The 19,708-nt window shown below is 39.9% G+C and overlaps 1 protein-coding gene across 2 annotated transcripts in view; it reads left to right on the forward strand.

Annotated features, from left to right (window-relative positions):
- The window catches only part of LOC103747775 (AFG1-like ATPase), a 167,351-nt gene that overhangs the window by 72,575 nt on the left and 75,068 nt on the right, over positions 1–19,708 (forward strand). For both annotated transcript variants that reach the window (XM_008850318.1, XM_008850319.2), the window contains exon 3: positions 16,379–16,430. In XM_008850318.1, the coding sequence (XP_008848540.1) occupies positions 16,379–16,430 (52 nt within the window). The remainder of the gene's footprint in view (positions 1–16,378; positions 16,431–19,708) is intronic.

Genomic DNA, 19,708 nt, shown 5'->3' on the forward strand with positions numbered 1-19,708 from the left:
AGTAGAGGTGATAAACATTACCATTGAAATCTACCCAATGACTTTATAAACATACACAGGCGCCAAGGATCCAAGTGTGCAGCTGATTATGACTAGTTATAGATACATACAGATTAGAGGTGCATGCGCCAATATCTCAGTGTTAGCAGTAAAAACAATGAGTCTTTCTGCAAGGAGCAATATATTCTAAAATGAAATGGAGATCTCTTTTAAAGGTTAAAAACTCATTCAATTTTCTGTGTTACAGGGCTTATGCTGAGTTCAATATTGTATAACTGTATTAATTCAACTGTGAATCTAGAAAGTTGCAGCCACTTGTGAATGAGAAGTACTCTTGCTCTGGAGTTTGTTACTGAATATGTTAAAACTATAGTGAAATGCTTCTTCTAATCATGTAGTTATTAAAAATTTAAACAGTAATGATTAAAAAATGATAATATTCTTCAAAGCTTAAAAATTTGCTCCTTAATAATTAGTAGATGTGAAAAACATTACCATTGAAATCTACCTGATGACTTTATATCCATGCTCAGATGCTAAGGAGTTCAGAAAGTAACCAACTGTTACTAGTAATAATCAGATATATAGAGATTAGAAATCCATGTGTAAACATCTTAATGTCAATTGCATTAAAAGTGAATTTTTCTGTATGAAACTGTATATTTTAATAATGAAATAGAGATCTTTTTTAAAAGTTAAAACCTCATTTAATTTTTTTTTTTTTTTGGTCTTTTTTGAGACAGCGTCTCTCTGTAGCCCCAGCTGTCCTGGAACTCGCTATGTAGGTCTCACAGAGAAAATCCTCATTTAATTTTATGTCTTATAGGTTTTATACTGAGCACAATATTGTATAACTGTAATAATTCAACTGTAAACCTAGAAGTTTACAGCCAATTTTGAAAGAGATGCATCTTAACTCTGGAAATTGTTATTGAATATGTCAATGCTGTCATCATGAAATGCTTCTTCTAAGTATGTGGTTATTAAATAAATAATTTTTAAAAAGTGTAACTATAAAATTATAAAAAAAGAAACCGATGAAAGTAATTTTACTATTTATTTGTTCTGTTGTTATCATTGCTGTTGTTTTGTTTGGGAGAAGGTTTTCTTGTTGCTCCAGCTGGCCTAGAACTTAGTAGATAGACTAAGCTAGCTTCAAACTCAGAGATCTGTTTGCCTCTGCTTCCTGAGTGCTGAGATTGAAGGTATGGACTTTGATACCCGGCCAGTAACTTTACTTTTTGTTGTTGTTCTTTTTTATTTTATTTAATTTATTTTTACTTTTTTGGTCTCTTTGAGACAGGGTCTCCCTGTAGTCCCAGTTGTCCTGGAACTCACTATGTAGACCAGGCTGGCCTTAAACTCAGAGAGAGATCTGCCTGCCTCTGCCTCCCAAGTGCTGAGATTAAAGGCACGTGCCACCATTCTTGGCAGTAATTTTACTTTTTAAAAAGCACTTCAGGGGCTGGAGAGATGGCTTAGTGGTTAAGAGCACTGGCTACTCTTGCAGAGGACCTGGGTTCAGGTCACAGCTCACATGGCAGCTAACAACCATCTGAAGCTCCAGTTCCAGGGGAGCTGATGCCCTTTCCTGTCCTTGGCAGGCACTGCCTAACACAGGTGCTCTTACATACTTGCAGGCAAAACACTCATACACATAAAATAAGTTTAAAAAATTAAATGCACTTGAAGGATGGGGAGATGTCTCAGTGGTAAAGCACTTGCCTAGCATGCTTGAGGGCCTGGTTTATTCCCCAATGCTCAACTCTCAAAAATAAGAACTAAAATAACCAATCACTTCAGAGTATGATCAAGGAAAAAGACTGACATTCCATTTTTAATACATTTTAATATATTTTAAATTTTAATATATTATTGTTGAGAGGAATAAAGATTTCTCTATATTACAGAAGAAAATAGATATTTAAAATTATTAGTTTATAGGCTGGGCATGTGGTACACAACTTCAATCCTGGCATTCAGGAGGCAGAGGCAGGCAGATCTCTGTGATTTTGAGGCTAGCCTGGTCTACATAGCAAGTTCTAGGTAGGTTGTCTAAGAAAAAATCGGATTACATATAAAAACAGCAAGGAAAAATATCTCTATTACACAGCCAGACCTCATGGTCTGGTCATATAATCACTTTCTTAGTCTGTTAAGGTTGCTATAACAACACAAATCTGGGCAGATTAGAAACAGCAGAAACTTATTTCTCATTGTTTCAGAAGCTAGAAAGTTCATGATGAGCATACTGGAAAATTTGGTGGCTGGTAACCTGCTTACTACTTTGTGGACATCTGTCTTTTTCTGTGTTTTCCCATGGTGGAAGGGATGAATGAACTCCCTTGGACCCCTTTTATAAAGACACACTGATCCCCACTAATAAGGTGCTATGATTTGGATGTGGCTTGCTGAGAACTTGGTCGTAGTGTGACCATGCTAAGAAGTGGTGGGGCTTTTTTTGTTTGTTTGTTTGTTTGTTTGTTTTTTGTAAGACCATCTCTCCCTGTAGTCCTAGCTAGTCAGGAACTTGCTGTGTAGATCAGGCTGGCCTCCATCTCACAGACATCCACTTGCCTCTGCCTCCTGAGTGCTGAAAGACACGTACTACTTCATTCAGCTTCCTCTATCCTATTTAAAAAATTAATGCTTATTTTTTTTAATGTGTATGAGTTTTGCCTGCATGTATGTAAGTGACATAATACACTGCCTACAGAAGTCAGAAGAGGTCATTGGGTTCCCTGGAACTGGAGTTATAGACAGTTGTTAGCCACCATGTGAGCTGGAAATTGATCCTGGGTCCTCTGCAAGAGCAGCCAGTGCTCTTAACCACTGAACCATCTCTTCAGCTGTGTTTTTTTTTTTTCTTAATTGAAATGGGGTTTTACTATATAGCCTGAGCTGGCCTGGAACTCACAGAGATCTGCCTGCCTCTGCCTTTCGAGTACTGGGACTTCAGGCATGTGTCATCATGCCTAGTTGTACTTTGCTTTTTATGTGGTACTAGGGCTTCAAACTCAGGTCCTCATGCTTGTCTAGGAAGTACTTCAACTGAACTATCTCCCCAACCCTGAGACAGCGTGTTATATAGATAAGGCTGCCCTTGAACTCAGAATGTAGTTGAGGATGTCTTTGAACTTCTGATACTCCTGCCTCTACATCTTGGGTGCCTTGTAGTGCCATATCTGGTTTGTGTATTGGTGGGGATTGAACTCAGGTCCTGGTGCATTCTAGGCAAGCATTCTTCCAATTGAGATACATTCTCACCCCCTGCCCTTTTTTTGGTGGGGGGGTGTCTTTATTTTGCCTTAGTATTTTGTAATATGAACTATACCTCTCTCATATGCCCCAGATATGATGCCATTCATCATGTGAGCCCAGGTGAGCTCTCACTAGAACTAGCATCATGCAGTTTTGATTTGCAGTCTTCAAAACAGAGCTAAACAAATCTCTTTTCTTTAAAATGTTAGCCTGCCTCAAGTATTTCATTATAGTAACAAAACCAGAGTTAAACTGGGCATTCTGGTGTACACCTGTAATTCTTAGTACTTGAGAGACAGAGACAGGAGAATCACTGCCTGTTCAAGGCCATAGGGAATTCTAGGTCATGAGAGATAAATAACGTAATTTGTCTCAAAAACAAAGACAAGCAAAACAGACTGAAACACAAATCTTATGTCTTCAGGATCTAATCAGGACACAAGTGTTCAGATATATCCTGTACATATCCGTTTCTACTTTTTGTTTTTAATATTTATTTATTTTATTTTATTTTTGTCTTTTTGAAGCAGGGTCTCCCTGTAGCCCCAGCTGTCCTGGAACTCACTATGTAGACCAGACTGGCCTTGAACTCACAGAGATCTGCCTGCCTCTGACTCCTGAGTGCTGGGACTAAAGGTGTACATCACCATACCCAGATTAATATTTATTTTTATTTATGTATATATATATGTGTGTGTATCAGTTACTTTCTGTTGCTGTGATAAAACACTATGATCAAGGCAAGTTATAGCAGGAAGCGTTTATTGGGCTTACAGTCCATCATGATGGGGGCCTGGCAGGAGGCCGCTGAAGCAGACATCTGAGGCCCACATCGTCAACCAGGCACAGGAAGCAGGCACAGGAAGCTTTCCCACTGAGCTCAGAGGCCACTAGCCGGAGTGTAGGTTGGATCACCGCACTAGCTGGAGTGTAGGTTGGATCACCGCACTAGCCGGAGTGTAGGTTGGATCACCGCACTAGCCGGAGTGTAGGTTGGATCACCACACTAGCCATCATTGTTCTTGTCATCTTAGCACTTTCCCTCTGGACTTGATTGTGGCAGGCACCATGACTGGCCAGCCCAGCACAATGATTATAGGAAACAATGTTGGATTATTTCTTTTGATATCCAGTCTTCTCATATTCTCGAGGATTTTAGGTCTATAAAGAACTGACAAGTCTTGCTGGGTGTGGTGGCTCATGCCTTTGGTTAGTCCCAGCACTTGGAAAATCAGAGGCAGGTGGATCTCTGTAAGGAGGAGGCCAGCCTGGTCTACATAGCTGGTTCCAGGCCAGTTGGGGCTATAGGGAAACCCTGTCTCAAAAACAAAAACAAAGAACTGAAAAGTCTGAAAACATAATGAAATAATGTGTATCAAATTACAGTTTAGGATATAGGCAGTTTTCCAACTAGAACACTTGGCTGTGTGGCACAGCTTTGAAATAGTGTTTTCTTACTCTGTAGCGTCCCTAGGACCCATCTTCTGGGGTTGATGAATTTCCAACCAATCACAAGTGTCTTTTGTGTTACTTTATCTGGTTGTTAGTTCAATGATAGCGGATTTTTAAATATTTTATTTATTTTTATGTGTATGAATATCTTCCCTGCATATATGTATGTGTACTACTTGTGTACCTGGTGCCTGCAGAGGCCCAAAGAGAGCATTGGATCTCCTGGAAACTGGAATTAAGGACAGGTGTTGTTTGTCAAGTGGGTTCAGTCTGGGAACTGAACCCAGGTCCTGTACAAGAGCAACCAGCGATCTTAACCACTGAGCCATCTTTCTAGCCCCCCAAAGTGGGTTTTTACATTAAAATATTGGCTTTTCTTAGGGGTGTTCTCTTGAATTTCTGCTTTGATTTCTGAGTTGGGTATCATTGGCAGCATAATGAACAACCTGGGTTTATTGTGTAATTCTTTTTTTCTTTTTCTTTGTTTTTTTTTTTTTTTTTTTTTTTTTTTTTTTGAGACAGGGTCTTACTATATAGCTCTGGCTGGCCTGGAACTTGCTTCATAGACCTGACTGACCTCCAAAACAGAGATCCACCTGCCTCTGCCTCTGCCTCCTGAGTGCTGGAATTAAAGGCATGTACCACCATGCCTGGCCTATAATCTTTTTCTTAATGGAAAATTAGATATGTGTTGAGGTTCAGATGTGTTTCATGAAAGGTCACATTTACTAAATGTTCATCAGCTAAAGCAACATCTCTCTGTTCTTGCACTGGTCCTGTAATTTATTTCTTTTTTTTTTGAATTACGTTTTTATTTACTTTGCGTGTGTGTGTGTGAGAGAGAGAGAGAGAGAGAGAGAGAGAGAGAGAGAAAGAGAACTTACATATGTATACATGTGTGCAGGTGCATGTACACATGCACATGGAGGCCATAGGTTGATGTTGGGTGTCGGGGGTATTCTTCAGTCACTCTGTGCCTTTCTTTTTGAGACAGACTCTCTCAGTGGACCTGGAGTTTGCCCGTTGGCTAGGCCAGCCAACCATCAAGCCCCAGCAGTCCTCCTGTCTCCAGTAATTCAACACTTGGATGTGGGCTGCCCTGCTTGGCTTTTTATGTGGGTGCTGGGGATCTGAACTTGGGTCCTTATGCTCGTACAACAAACACTTTGCTGACTGAGCTATCTCCCCAGCCCAAGACTCAAACATCTGGCATAATTTGAGAAAAACACATAAAACTTTAGTTTTTGAAGACTGTGAAGATGCCACAGATCTATTTCTTTTAAACACAAAGAAGAAAGAAAAAAAAATAGCACATAAATATGCCAATTATCACAGAAGGAAATTTGAACAGTTAGGCTTTTCACTACTAGAAGTTTATTTGTAGAGTTCTTACTTTTGATAAGATTTATGATTTTATGTACTTTGATTTTGTTTTGAATGCTGCTACTCATTTTAGCATACTTGGTTTTTTTCTTCTCTTGTTTTCCTAAGAAACTTTCTTTAAATCTACATTATTATATTAAAGTAAGAACTTACCTCATGCATAAAATGCCAGGTTTGTGGGTCAACAAGAAGAACTGGTGGCATTGGGCTGCCTTACCTCCTTGCATAGCTGTGTGTGGTAAACATTTGAAGAAGTTCTCAGCAGATGACTTTGCCCTATGAGCAGCAGACCATGAAGAATGAGCATTTATGGACACTTTACTTTTGTTATCAAATAAAACTTACAGCCAGGTTAATCTGACACATTTAATGTATGCATAATTGTTATTGTGCTGTGAGGTAATTAGGCATAAATGATAAGTAGTTCATGTAAATCACTATAATTAAAATTACTTTTACACAGCTAAATCAAGCATTTCTAGAGTCAGGGAGGGAGAGAATTAAATGCTGTATGGAGCTACTCTGCAGATCTTGGTGTCTATTAATCAGGGTTACACACAGCCAGGATTTTATCTCTTTTGGGAGGAGACATCAGGGCATGTTTGTCAGGAAGTACAATGGGGGTGTTGTCACACTATGGTCATGTGCCACATAACAGTGTTTTGTTCAACAATAGACTACATGTACTGTGGTGGTTTGTAATGTGGTAGCTGATGGTTCTGTGACAAAACCATTCTGTGTTTGTGGTGACTCAGGTGTAAACAGTGATATGAAAATGTAGCACACACAGCTATGAACAGCACTTAATACTTACTTGGTCATGATGGTAAGCAGCTTGTTACTTGAGTGTCACAGCACTGTATTTGGAGAAGCACGCGTTGGTAGATTCTGATTTATGTTGTAGAGATTTTAGTCCTGGAAACTTACCAACCAGTTAATCTAGTTAATTTTGTATCTTTTTCTCTGTGTGTGGTATATAAATGTGTGCATGTGTGCGAGGGTGTGTGTACCAGTGGGGATGTGTGTGTGTGTGTGTGTGTGTGTGTGTGTGTGTGTATGTAGGCCAAAGGTCAACACCTTGTGTCTTCCTCTATTGATTTCCACTTTATTTTTTTTTTTAAATTATTATTTTTATTTTATGTGTCTGCATGTACTGCCTGCATTTAGGTAAATGCACCTGTGTCATGCAATGCCCAAGGAGGTCAGAAGAGGCTGTCAGATCCCCTGGGACTGGAGTTGCCGACAGTTGTTAGCTGCCATGTGGGTACTGGAATTTGAACCCGGGTCCTCTGCAAGAACAACCAGTGTTCTTAACCACTGAGCCATCTCTCCAGCCCCCACCTTATTTTTTTAAATGAAGTACATATGAAAAATGTTAGTATCCTTAAAAAATTAATTTGTTTTTAATGTGTATGAGTATTTTGCATGCATGCATGTAAATGTATCACATGTATGCAATGCCCACAGAGGCCAGAAGAGGGTATCAGATCCCTGGAACTGGAATTTTGTACAGTTGCTAGCTGCCATGTGGGTGCTGGAAACTGAATCCTTTTCCTCTGCAAGAGCAGCCAGTGTTCTTAACCATTGAGCCATCTCTCCAGCCCCATCTCTTTCTCTTAGTTCCTCACCATTTTGAGGTACTTGGGTACTGGGTATCCCATTGATAAGTAGTGAACTGGGGCCAGGCCAAAATCAGACTATCAGATAGAAGTGAGAGACCATGGGAGGATTTGCTGAAGAATTACCTCTTGTCATTTGTCTCCCAGTGGCATATAAATACTTGTTGCTTAAATTTCTAAGGTCTCAGCACTGGGGATGCTAAGAAAGGAGGATCACAAATTTGGAGCTAGCTTGGGCTGCCTAGCAAAACTCCATCTCAAAAAAAGTTAAATCATCTGCATCTTTAAATTCTGTTATAAGCAAGAGATTGAGGCAGGGTCTCACTGTTGGCCAGGCTAGTCTCACATTCTGGGGCCCAAGTAATCATTTTGCTTCAGCTTCCTGAGTAGCTGAGACTATGGGTGAATGCCATCATGTGCACCAAGCCTTCCTTCCTTCTTCCCTTCCTTCCTCTCTTTCCTTCCTTCCTTCCTTCCTTCCTTCCTTCCTTCCTTCCTTCCTTCTTTCTTCTTCCTTCCTTTCTTTCTTTCTTTCTTTCTTTCTTTAAATCCCAGTTTATTAAATCAATTTAGAATATAATGGAAAACTGTGAGTAGATGAACACACCTGAGGTTATATCTATGCAAGAAGAGGGGTTCATGGACTTCTGAGCTTCAGAACTTCATGTGTCCTGCCATCGCAGCCTTCCCTCATGATGTCCTTAAGCAGACAGAATTGGATTTGAGTAAAGTAGACTCATACACTGAAGGTCTCTGGAGCTGTTGACACATCCCTGTTCTATCTATAACTACATCACTAGCTTCTTGCTGCAGCTCTGCAAGTCATCTTAAGTTAGTTATTTTAGAGTTTGAAAGCCCCTTTATTTAGATTCTTAAATAGGCTTCATTATACTAGTAAACTGAACAAATTGATATATTTTAGGTTAGGAGGTTTCTTTGCAAATTGGCTAAAGCCATTAAAAAAAAACATTTTCCCTTGGAGAGAATTTATGGCTACTAACATATAGTATCTATCCCCCACCTTTTTTTTCTTCAGTTTTTAATGATCTCTGTAGAAACCTGAAGTGATCTACTTTTATCAAAAGTAGTCCATGTGGAGAAAGATATGATGCCAGTTTTGAAAGATGTAATTATACTCAGCATTCCAGCTGGAATCATTGTCTCTGATCTGTCATTTGGGGAGATAATAATGCTATGTTGGGGGAAGTGGGAACAGGAAAAGTAGTATTCCTGCATTTCAAACAAATTGAAAACAACACTTTTTATCTTAACAGCAACACCCTTATTATCTGATTGTCCTAATGGAAATTAAGTGGTAGTAGCAAGTGGGTAGTCATCAGGACGAGCAGCAGACAATGCTTTTTAAACTTAGAACTTCGATGACAAACAACTTGGATCATTGTGCGTAGGATTTATTTTTTATTTTATTTTTCAAATACTTTATTATTTTTTATTTTATGTGTTATGAGTATATTGCCTGCATGTATGTAAGTGCACCCGTGTTATGCAGTGCCCACAGAGGTCAGAAGAGAGTGTTGGATTCCCCTGGAGCTGGAGTTACGAACAGTTGTTAGCCTCCATGTAGATGCTGGGAATCAAACCTGGGTCCTCTGCAAGAGCAGCCAGTACTCTTAACTGCTGAGCCATCTCTTCAGCCCCTTGATGCTAGAATTTTAATATCTTAGAGAATAAGGGATAATATTTAATTCATTAAATGCAAATATTTGGAATAATAAAGTTTTCAGCAATTAAAACAAAGAAATAGTTTTGAAAGCAAGTATCTAAAACACAAATATTAGGTTTTCTTTTTCAGACAGGATTTCATGTAGCTTAGGCTGGTCTTGAACTCACTGCATGGCTGAGGGTGACCTTAAGCTTCTGAGCCTCCTACTTCCCTAACCCTAAGTGCTAGAACTGTAGGTGTGGCCCACCATGTTTAGTTTGAGAAAACTAATTTTAGATTTAGCTCAAAAGTGAAAGTAATTTAAGAGTAGTCACCTAAGCGAGGTGATTTTTTTTCCCTCAACTTTTTATTTTGATAATGTTCAATATTAGTTAAATCCATTGATGGTTAACATTTGTTTTGCCTTCTTTCTGGTCTGTGTGTGTGTGTGTGTGTGTGTATGTGTGTGTGTGTGTGTTTTAAGATAGGGTTTCTCTGTAGCCTCAGGTGGCCTGGAACTTGCTGTATAGACCAGGCTGACCTGGATCTCACAGAGATTCACCTGCCTCTGCTTAAGTGCTGAGATCAAAAGTATGTTCTACCATGCCTGACTTTGTCTTCTTTCAAAACACTTTTTTTTTTCATGAATCATTTCAAGTTGTAACACCTTCTCTATGCATCTTCTAACAAGGATGTTTTCCTCATAACTATCTTAGCACCAGCATTTTTAAGAAATTTAACATTTATTGGCTGCTTTTATCTAAAATAGGGTTTCCAGATATAGAAAATGCCCAGAGATATGTGAATATCAAATAAACAACAATTAGTTTCTTAGTGTATTCATGTGCCATGAAATATATAGGACATGTAGATACTAAATCATTGGATATTAATTTGAAATTATATTAGCTGGATATACCATATTTTACCAGCAATCCTAAATGTAAAGCTCACATTCATATTTCTTCAATTGTTCTGAAATTGTGTGTGTGGGCTGATCAGATGTTCGGTGGGTAAAGGCAGCTGCTGCCAAGCCTGATTACTTGAGTTTGATCCCTGGGAGAGAATCAACTCCTGAAAGTTGTTCTCTGACCTCCACAAGTAGGCCATGGAAAGGGCATACACACACACACACACACACACGTGTGTGTGTGTGTGTGTGTGTGTGTGTGTGTGTGTGTGTCCTAGGATCCATACTTTACTCTTTTTTTTTTTCAGACAGGGTCTCTCTGTGTAGCCCTGGCTGACCTGGAAATCTCTGTGTAGACTAGGCTGGCCTCAAACTCACAGAGATTTGCCTGCCTCTGCCTCCTGAGTGCTGGGATCAAAGGCATGAGCCACTATGTGCAGCGATACTATGCATTAATTTTGTCTCATAAAATTTTTATAGAAAAATGATTAGCTATTTAAAAAATATTTCTGTTTTTAATTATTTTTTTCTCTTTTGGTTCTGGGTTTTTATCTTGCTTATAAGATAATACATTTCAAAATTTAAAAAATAAACAAAGCCATGCGTGGTAGCACATGCCTTTAATCCCAGCACTTGGGGGCAGAGGCAGGTGGATCTTTGTGAGTTCGAGGCCAGCCTGGTCTACATAGTGAGTTCCAGGACAGCTGGGCCTACAGAGAGACCCTGTCTCAAAAAAGACAAAAAAATTAAAAATAAACAAGCCACTCATAGTAGCACACAATTTTAATCCCAGCAGGCAGATCTCTTTGAGTTCAAGTCTAGCCTCGTCTACATACAGATGGGGCTACATAGTGAGACTCTGTCTCAAAAAAAAAAAAAAAAAAGCAAGAAGGCATTTTTAAAGGCATTGATGAGGATTATATGAAGAATATAATTTGATGAGCCATGGTTCCTGAAAGGGAGAAAAGGAATGGGATAGAGTTATGATATCCAGCCTCTGCACTCATGGAGGTAGGAAGAACCATCTTTGGTCACAGAAGGAAGAGTTAAAAAGAAAGCTTGTGGATGGGTAGGACTGCAGTTTCATGTAGAAGTTGCAGGAGTTCTAACCTTCTGCTTTCTCATTATGAAGTGGGAGACATCTTCTGAAAGTGAGGGGAAAAATATAGGCTAGCTTGATGGGGGCTGAGAAGATTCCAGAGAATCACTGAGGACACAAAATGAACTAATCAGAAGCTTTGAATTTATTGTTGATTTGTTGGATACAAAGTACATTTGTGATGCTAGAGATTGAACCCAGGGCCTTGTGCATGCTAGGCAATTGTTCTGCCACTGAGCTGCAGTCCCAGAGTTTATTTTATTTAGGTATTTAAAGAGTATATTCCACAGATGTGTGCTGGGTCCAAATGTGAAGAGGTATCAGTGAGCACATGAAGTTTGCAGGCTTCGGTGTGAGTGAGTGGGCCTTGTGATTAGAAGGGCAGAGGTGGGCAGTAAGTGGGAACTCCCTGTGCTCTGCCCCGTACCCAGCAGATAAAGCAGAAGCAGGCTGGAGAGTTGATAGGGTTTACTCAGGATGCAGGGTCATATAACTGATAAACTGTAGAGCTGATTAGTTCCCAACTTCAGTCCTCTTGTGCCACATCTTTTAGTGGAGGAAGTGACAATTTATCGGGTTTTCCAACATTGTCCTTAAGCTTTATTGTTGTATGTAGTAAATGGTGATGCCATTGAGTCTTCATCAAAAGCCCATTAGAGCTGGGCACGGTGGCACACGCCTTTAGTCCCAGCTCTTGGGAGGCAGAGCCAGGTGGATCTCTGTGGGATCAAGGCCAGCGTGTTTTACATAGTGAGTGCTAGGCCACCTGGGGCTACAGGGAGACCTTGTTTCAAGAAGACCAAAAAAAAAAAAAAAAAAGTCATTAGAGGTGCCATCACTCTACTTTACAAATACCCTAAGATACAAGTAATTTGAGGCAAATCTTGCATTTGGTCACTAGAGAAACTGAAACTTGCTACTTTCAGATTTTCAAGTGGAGTGTTAAATGGGTACATATTGGAAATTAGGGGTGTATCAGAGACCTGACAAGAAGAATTCACAGCAGGTCTTCCAAGGACACACTGAATCATGAGACTTCTTAGAGAGGCATAACCAGGCTTATATCAAAGGATGGAGTGACAGAGCGGGAGCCTGGTGAAGGCTGGAGCTGTAGCCTGAGGGATAGACCACCTAATGGTCCTGGAGGGATGCCACAGTACTGAATGAGAAACAGCTTTGGAGCAGAGAGAGGGGGCAGAAGAGAAAGATTGGATCCCTCTCTATTCCTTCTCTTTATGTCCCATGAGTGATGGCTGCTATGCTGCTGTGGGGCTGAACCAGCCAGACATGGTCAGTGTTCTGGGGTACAGAGTAGATATGGGGGAGGGGTGCATGTGGAGAATAATCAGGGTACAATGCAAGGGTAGAGTTAATGGTCAGGATTGTAGTGACTGGAGTTTCTGAGACATAAGAGCAAATTAGGATGTTAGGACATTAAGAAAGGAAACTTAATAAAACTAAACAAGAAGATATATTGTGAGAAAATGTAATGCAATGTTGTGGATTCCTATGCAAGTTTTAAACAGTTTTTGTTTCAGTATATTTTTATAGTTGTTTTATTTCATTATTAGTTATTGTTAATTTCTTTCTTTTTTTTTTCTTTTGGTCTTTTTGAGACAGGGTCTCCCTGTAGCCCCTGCTGTCTTGGAACTCACTGTGTAAACCAGGATGGCCTTGAACTCACAGAGATTCACCTGCCTCTGCCTCCCAAGTGCTGGGATTAAAGGTGTGTACCACCATGCCCGCCTTTTAATTTCTTCATATCAGTAGGTATGCATAGGGAAAATATGGCAAATGTGGGGTTCAGGACTCTTGGAGCTTTCAGACATCTCGGGGGTCTTGGAACTTATTTCCTGAGGATAAGGAAGGACTATTGTATATGATATCATTTAAGGGGCTGGTGAGATGACTCAGAGGGTAAAGGTGCTTGCCGCCAAGTCTGACAACTGAATTTTTTTGTTGTTCTGGTTTTTATTATTACTATTATTATTATGTTATGTGTATGACTGTATTGCCTGTATGTATATAAGTGTACTCATGTCAAGCAATGCCACAGAGGTCAGAAGAGGGTGTTGGATCCCCTGGAACTGGAGTTAGGATGGTTGTTAGCTGCCATTTGGGTGCTGGGAATCAAACCTGGGACCTCTGCAAGAACAGCCAGTGCTCTTAACTGTTGAGTCATCTCTCCAGCCCATTGTTCTGGTTTTCTTGAGACAGGGTCTCCCTGTAGCCCCAGCTGGCCTGGAACTCACTATATAGACCAGACTGGCCTCCATCTCACAGAGATCTCCCTGCCTCCACCTCCTGAGTCCTGGGATTAGAGACATGCAGTACCACACCTGGCAGTGACAACCTGCATTTGATCCCCAGGACCTACACAGTAGAAAGAACTGGTTCCCAAAAGTTGCCCTCTGACCTCCACACATGTGCTGTGGCAAATATATGCCCTCCAACAGATACGAATGTAATAAAAAATTAATATCATTCAGATAATCTCTCTCTCTCTCTCTCTCTCTCTCTCTCTCTCTATCTCTCTCCCTCTCTCTCTTTCCCCCTCCCCCCTTCCTCCTCTCTCTCCCCATATTGTAGGCATGTGTCATCATGCACAGTTGTGCATTCATTTTCTTAACTACAGTACTTGAGACAATGGGTCTCTGCCAGTTTATAAAGTGCTTGTAGGCAAAGTCCTTGCCTTCATCTTCTTTCTGAATTAAAAAAAATTTTTATTTTTTGTTTTTATTTTTATGTGTATGTATGTATTGCCTGCATGTAGGTAAGTGCACCTCTGTCGTGTAATGCCCGAGGAAGTCAGAAGAGGTTTTCAGATCCCCTGGGACTGTAGTTACGGACAGTTTTTAGCTGCCATGTGAGTGCTGGGATTCGAACCCAGGTCTTCTGCAAGAACATCCAGTGTTCTTAACCGCTGAGCCATCTCTCCAGCCCCATTAGATAGACTATATTTAACTTTATTGGTAGAAGGTATTTATTTTTTTAAACTAGGTAGTCAGAGGTTGTCTATTTTATCATTTTTTTTTTGGTAGTGCTGTGAATTGAACTCAGGGCCATGTACATGGTGGGCAAGTGCTCTACCACAGAGCTACATTACATCCCTTGTTTTTTTGAAACAAGGCCGCACCATGTAACCCAGGCTGGCTGTGAACTCAGTACCCTCCTGCCTTAGCCTCCAAAGTACTGGGATTGCCATACATAGATAGCAGTGTTTCTTTACCGTTTAGAAATTTTACTATAACATATAATACAGTATAACATAAGCTATATATGTAATATAGAACATCTGACAGAGTACACTTTCTAAAGTATATTGAATTATTGAATGGGGGAAAAAAGAAGACAGAACCATAAGTGCTGCTTTTCATTTATTTTCATGGTACTGTGCATCAAACCCAGGGCATCACAGTTGCTAGGCAAGAGTTCCACTATAGAGCTGTACACTCAGGCCTGAGTGATACTCCTTCTATGAGCACTGAGCTCTTGTCATGCTACTCTCCTTCTTGTCTTTGTTTCTTGCTTGAACTTTATTTACTTAGTATATATTGATTGCATTGTATGAACAGTACCAGGGCATAACCATTCCTTAAACTATTCCTGCAAAATGTATTTCAAAGAATTATGAATTGCCACAACACTTCCAGTTACCTAACACAGAATATTACTTTCAAAAGATTTCAAGGTGGTGCATACCTTCAATCCCAGCACTTGGAAGGCAGAGACAGGCAGTTATTTGTGAGTTCAAGACCAGCCTGGTATACACAGTGCATTCTAGACCAACTGGGGGTTGCATAGCGAGACTCTGTCTCAAACCAGGAAAAAAAAAACCCAAACAATAAATCCATAGAATATGCATAGTAACCAGAAAACACTTGGAGATTATTAGATTTTATGCTAATTTTCAAATCTGACATTGTTCTAAAATTGTTTAAGAGCATAATGCTTTTTTTTGGCAAGTTAAAAATAGAATAACCAGCACACAATAATGGTTCATATAAAAAAGAAAAAAATTAAGAGATTTGGACAGGAGTAATCTTTTTCAGCTGAGACTTAAGAATAGATAGAGAGTTGAGCTGTGGGGTAGCATGGGGGAAGCTGTGCAGATGGTGGAATCAAGGCAGAGAAGATGTTGCCTGGCCAGCCAGGGTATGGTCCAGAAGGGGATTCTTGCAGCAGGGGCTGAGCTTAGTTGAAAAATCAGAATGAATCCATAGATTATAAGACAGAAGCAAGAGCATTATAGACTGGATGCTGAATCTACCTTTTAGTTTTTGCTTTTTTAAAAAATTTGTCTTTTTGAGACAGGGTCTCCCTGTAGCCCCAACTGGCCTGGAACTCACTATGTAGACCAGGCTGGCCTTGATCTCACAGAGATCCACCTGCCTCTGCCTCTTGAGTGCTGGGACTAAAGGCATGCACCACCACGCCTAGCTTAGGCTTTGCTTTTTAAAACACAGGTCTCATTATGTAGTCTAGGCTGGCTGGAACTCACCATTCTCCTGCCTCTACCTCCTGAGTGCAGGAATTACAGGCTTGGGTCCCATGGATAGCCATCTTAGCCTCTTTAAGTATGCAGTTCAATCATATACTGTGTATCACTGTTACCTAGCTTCTCATGTTCTACAGATGGAAGGTCTGTACTCCCTGCCCCTGGCAACCACTTTCTACTTTTTTGTCTTTATGGTTTTTGACTACTCCAAGTAACTCATATAAGAAGAATCATAGGTATTAGGTCTTTATGTTATTGGTTTATTTTACTAATACAGTGTCCTCAAGATTTATCTGTGTTGTAGCCTATTCAAAAATTTCCTTCCTTTTAAAGTGCATAATACTCTGGCTTTTCAGACTTTCCCACCAAGTTTTTTCTCTTATTATATATAATTGTCCCTCTATATCCTATATATAGCACAGTTGACATTATTTATATGATTATATATAATTCTTTTCATGGTGGAGATTTATAATTTGTTCTTAATTTGCAGCTTTTTTCAAGGAACAAACCTCCAAAGGGCCTGTATGTTTATGGAGATGTTGGTAAGTGTTAAAATAAGTCCTGGGTGGGTCAATCAGAAAGTTTTGCAGCTTTCACTCACAGATAACAACTTCCATTTCCATCTCTCAATCCAAAGTCATATTCCTAGCCTCTTGAGTGCTAGGACTACAGGCATACATTACCATGTCCTGCAATTATCTTTAATTAGTAGATATCCCTAAGGCATTAGTGGTAGTGTTTCCTTGGTCTCCTACTTCTATATATTGGGCAAAAGACTTGGTTCACTGGCTAATTGTGGTTTTTTTTTTTTTTTTTTTGAGACCTATGTCATCTTTTATTTATAGCAGATAGTTTGTTTTCTGTGCTTGCATGGTGGGTACTGTAGGTGGATCTCAGTCTGTGGCCAACTCCTGATCTTCCCAAGAGCATCTTCTTATACCTTCGTTTTCATGATCAATCACTGCAAAAATCACCTTCCTGGTTCTTCTTTAACCACTTGACTATAAATGGAAATGGTTAGTAAAGTATAACTGTAAACTTCTGCAGAAGGACTTGAAAAACAAGACCTGTGAAAGTTTCTCCCACAGTCTAAGTACTTGACTAGAGATACAATATGAGCAATTCATCTGAATTCTTGAAAAAACTAGCTAGGCATGATGGCATGTGCTTGTAATCCCAACAACACTCAGGAGGCTGAGGGAGGAGGATTGTGAGCTTGAGGCCAGCTTGGGCCACATAGTAAGACCTCAACAAACAAACAAACAAACAAACAAAAAAACAAACCCACCTCCAAACCAAAAAAACAAAAAGAAAAGTGAAAGCAAGAAAAGAAAGAAAGGGAAGATTACCGCAATAATACGGGATGTTTGATGTAGGCTGGGGCGTGCAATTGTTGGATACAAGTAAAAATACCTGGTTCCTAGTGGCCCCTTGCCACTTCTGTTCTTGCACTGGCTCATGGTCTGTGGTGCCACCCCACTGTACTTTTTTCTTCATAGGTAGACCCTACATCCAGGGACCCTCCCATGTGGTTGGTATTGGTGGGATTAACATATGGTTCAACCTTGATGAGAACTACTTTCATTAATAGTGTTCAACTCTTCATACACATAGCCTGAAAGCTTCAGGGGTCCAATTTTGTCATGTTTTGTGACTTCAACATGAATGTGGCTAGCTTTCTCACAAACTCTTGGCTAGCTAGCTGACTACAATGGTGATGGCTGGTTGGATTTAAAGTTAGAGCTGGGGATGTTGTTCTGCTGGTCTTGGAGTTGGTGAGGGAGAGCTTCCTGCTTCATCCCCTGACCAGTGAGGATCTCAGATTGTTCTCAAATAGTTATTTTGACTTCCCAATTCAGGGCTTGATGTCAGAATTTAAAGTTTTTGGTTTTACAAGTTAATCCTTTAATAGTCCTCTCTTGAGAAAATAGGTTTTATTTATGATTCTTTAGAGACTTAAAGCAAAACTGTAAGACTGATAGAATTTAGTTTAGTCTCCTTTCCTACTTTATTTCTCCCCATGTTTTTTCAATGTTTCTTGTTCAATTGACAAGAGTTTATTAAGAATCTGCTTTGCGCCAGGCAGCATGTTACTTTTGGAGATGTAATAATAAAGCTCGCTCAAAGCTTATCCCTAATTCCAGCTTGTCTCCATCTTCCTCAACTTTCAGGTCCCTGGAAACCACCATTCTCTTTTCTATCTGTGAGTTTAACTAATTTAGGTACATCGTAGAAGTGAAATCATCCAATATTTGTCCTTTGTGTCTGGCTTATTTTACTTAGCAAAATATCTTCAAAATACCTTTAAGCCGGGCGTGGTGGTGCATGCCTTTAATCCCAGCATTTGGGAGGCAGAGGCAGGTGGATCTCTGTGAGTTGAAGGCCAGCCTGGTCTACATAGTGAGTTTCAGGACAGCTGAGGCTACAGGGAGACCCTGTCTCAAAAATATAAAATATATGTATATATATATATATATATATTTAATTAATCTATGTTGTCCCATACACCAGAATTTTCTTCCTAGAAACTTTGCTTTCATGCTGTGCCTACTTTCAAATCAATATAGTTTAAACTTTATAAGCTATTAGTTTAAAAATATTTTTTTATGTCTATGAATATTTTGCCTGCATGTATGCATGCACACTGTGTATATCCTCTGGTGGCTGTGGAGGTCAGAAGAGAGGGTCAGATCCTCTGGAACTGGAGTTATGGATGGTTGTTAGCCACCATGTGGATGCTGGGAACTGAACCTGGGTCCTCTGCAAGAGCAGCCAGTGCTCTTAACCACTGAGCCATCTCTCCAAGCCCCTCTTTCTTCCTTTTTTTTAAAAAAAAATTATTTTATTTTATGTGTTATGAGTGTATTGCCTGCATGTATATAAGTGCACCCATGTTGTACAATGTCTGTGGAGGTTAGAAGAGGACATTGGATCCCCTGGAATTGGAGATGGTGTTAGAGTAGCAAATAGCTCCATAGATTAATGGGTCAAGACTATAAAATTTCTAGTCTATCTGTTGGAAGGTGCACATTTCCAATTTCACTGGTCAATCAGCTCATCATAGGACCACTCCTAGGAAGGCAGGTTCACCTTAAGTTATGCTAAATAGATGGGTGGAATACCTAGTGTGTTAGTTAGTGAATTGTTCCTGCCTGGAATCCTGCCTCCTAGCGCAGAGTTTCTGGACCCAGCAACAGACACATAGGTCTCTGTAAGTCTGCCTGCTTTTTTGAATACTTTGGAAAAGTGTAATCTAAACTTTTTCTTCTTCATATCCCTTTTCTAAACATGCTTTTTTGATGCTTTGGGCTGCCATAGAATCTTGAATTTCTTTACTTTTTCTCTAAAGCTTCCTTCTCCCAGCCATGTGGCTCCCAGTCAGCCATGTCTAACTTCATGGCTTTCTTTCCTTCTCCCCATCATTCTACCCCTCAGGACAGCTACTGAGATCACCAACTCCCCTGCCACGAGGATTTTCCTTCAAATTCTGAAAAAGTTGTACTAAAAGTTTCCGTTTGGGTCCATTCTTAAATTCTTTTATGAATGAGACTAAGAACCCTCTAGAGGACGCTCTTTCTCCCCATTTCATTGGAATGGTTGTTAACTGCCATGTGGGTTCTGGGAACTGAACCTGGATCCTCTGCAAGAGTAACCAGTGCTCTTAACCACTGAGCCATCTCTCCAGTCCTTTCTTTTTAAATCTGAATAATACTATGCTATATGTGCATACCACATGTTATCTATGTGTGGATAGCTGTTGGATATCCAGTATCCATCAATGGGTGTTTTGGGCCATTCTGATTTTTAGTTATTGTAAATA

Source organism: Nannospalax galili, unplaced genomic scaffold (assembly GCF_000622305.1).
Source record: "Nannospalax galili isolate Female #2095 unplaced genomic scaffold, S.galili_v1.0 scaffold324, whole genome shotgun sequence".
Taxonomy (NCBI): domain Eukaryota; kingdom Metazoa; phylum Chordata; class Mammalia; order Rodentia; family Spalacidae; genus Nannospalax; species Nannospalax galili.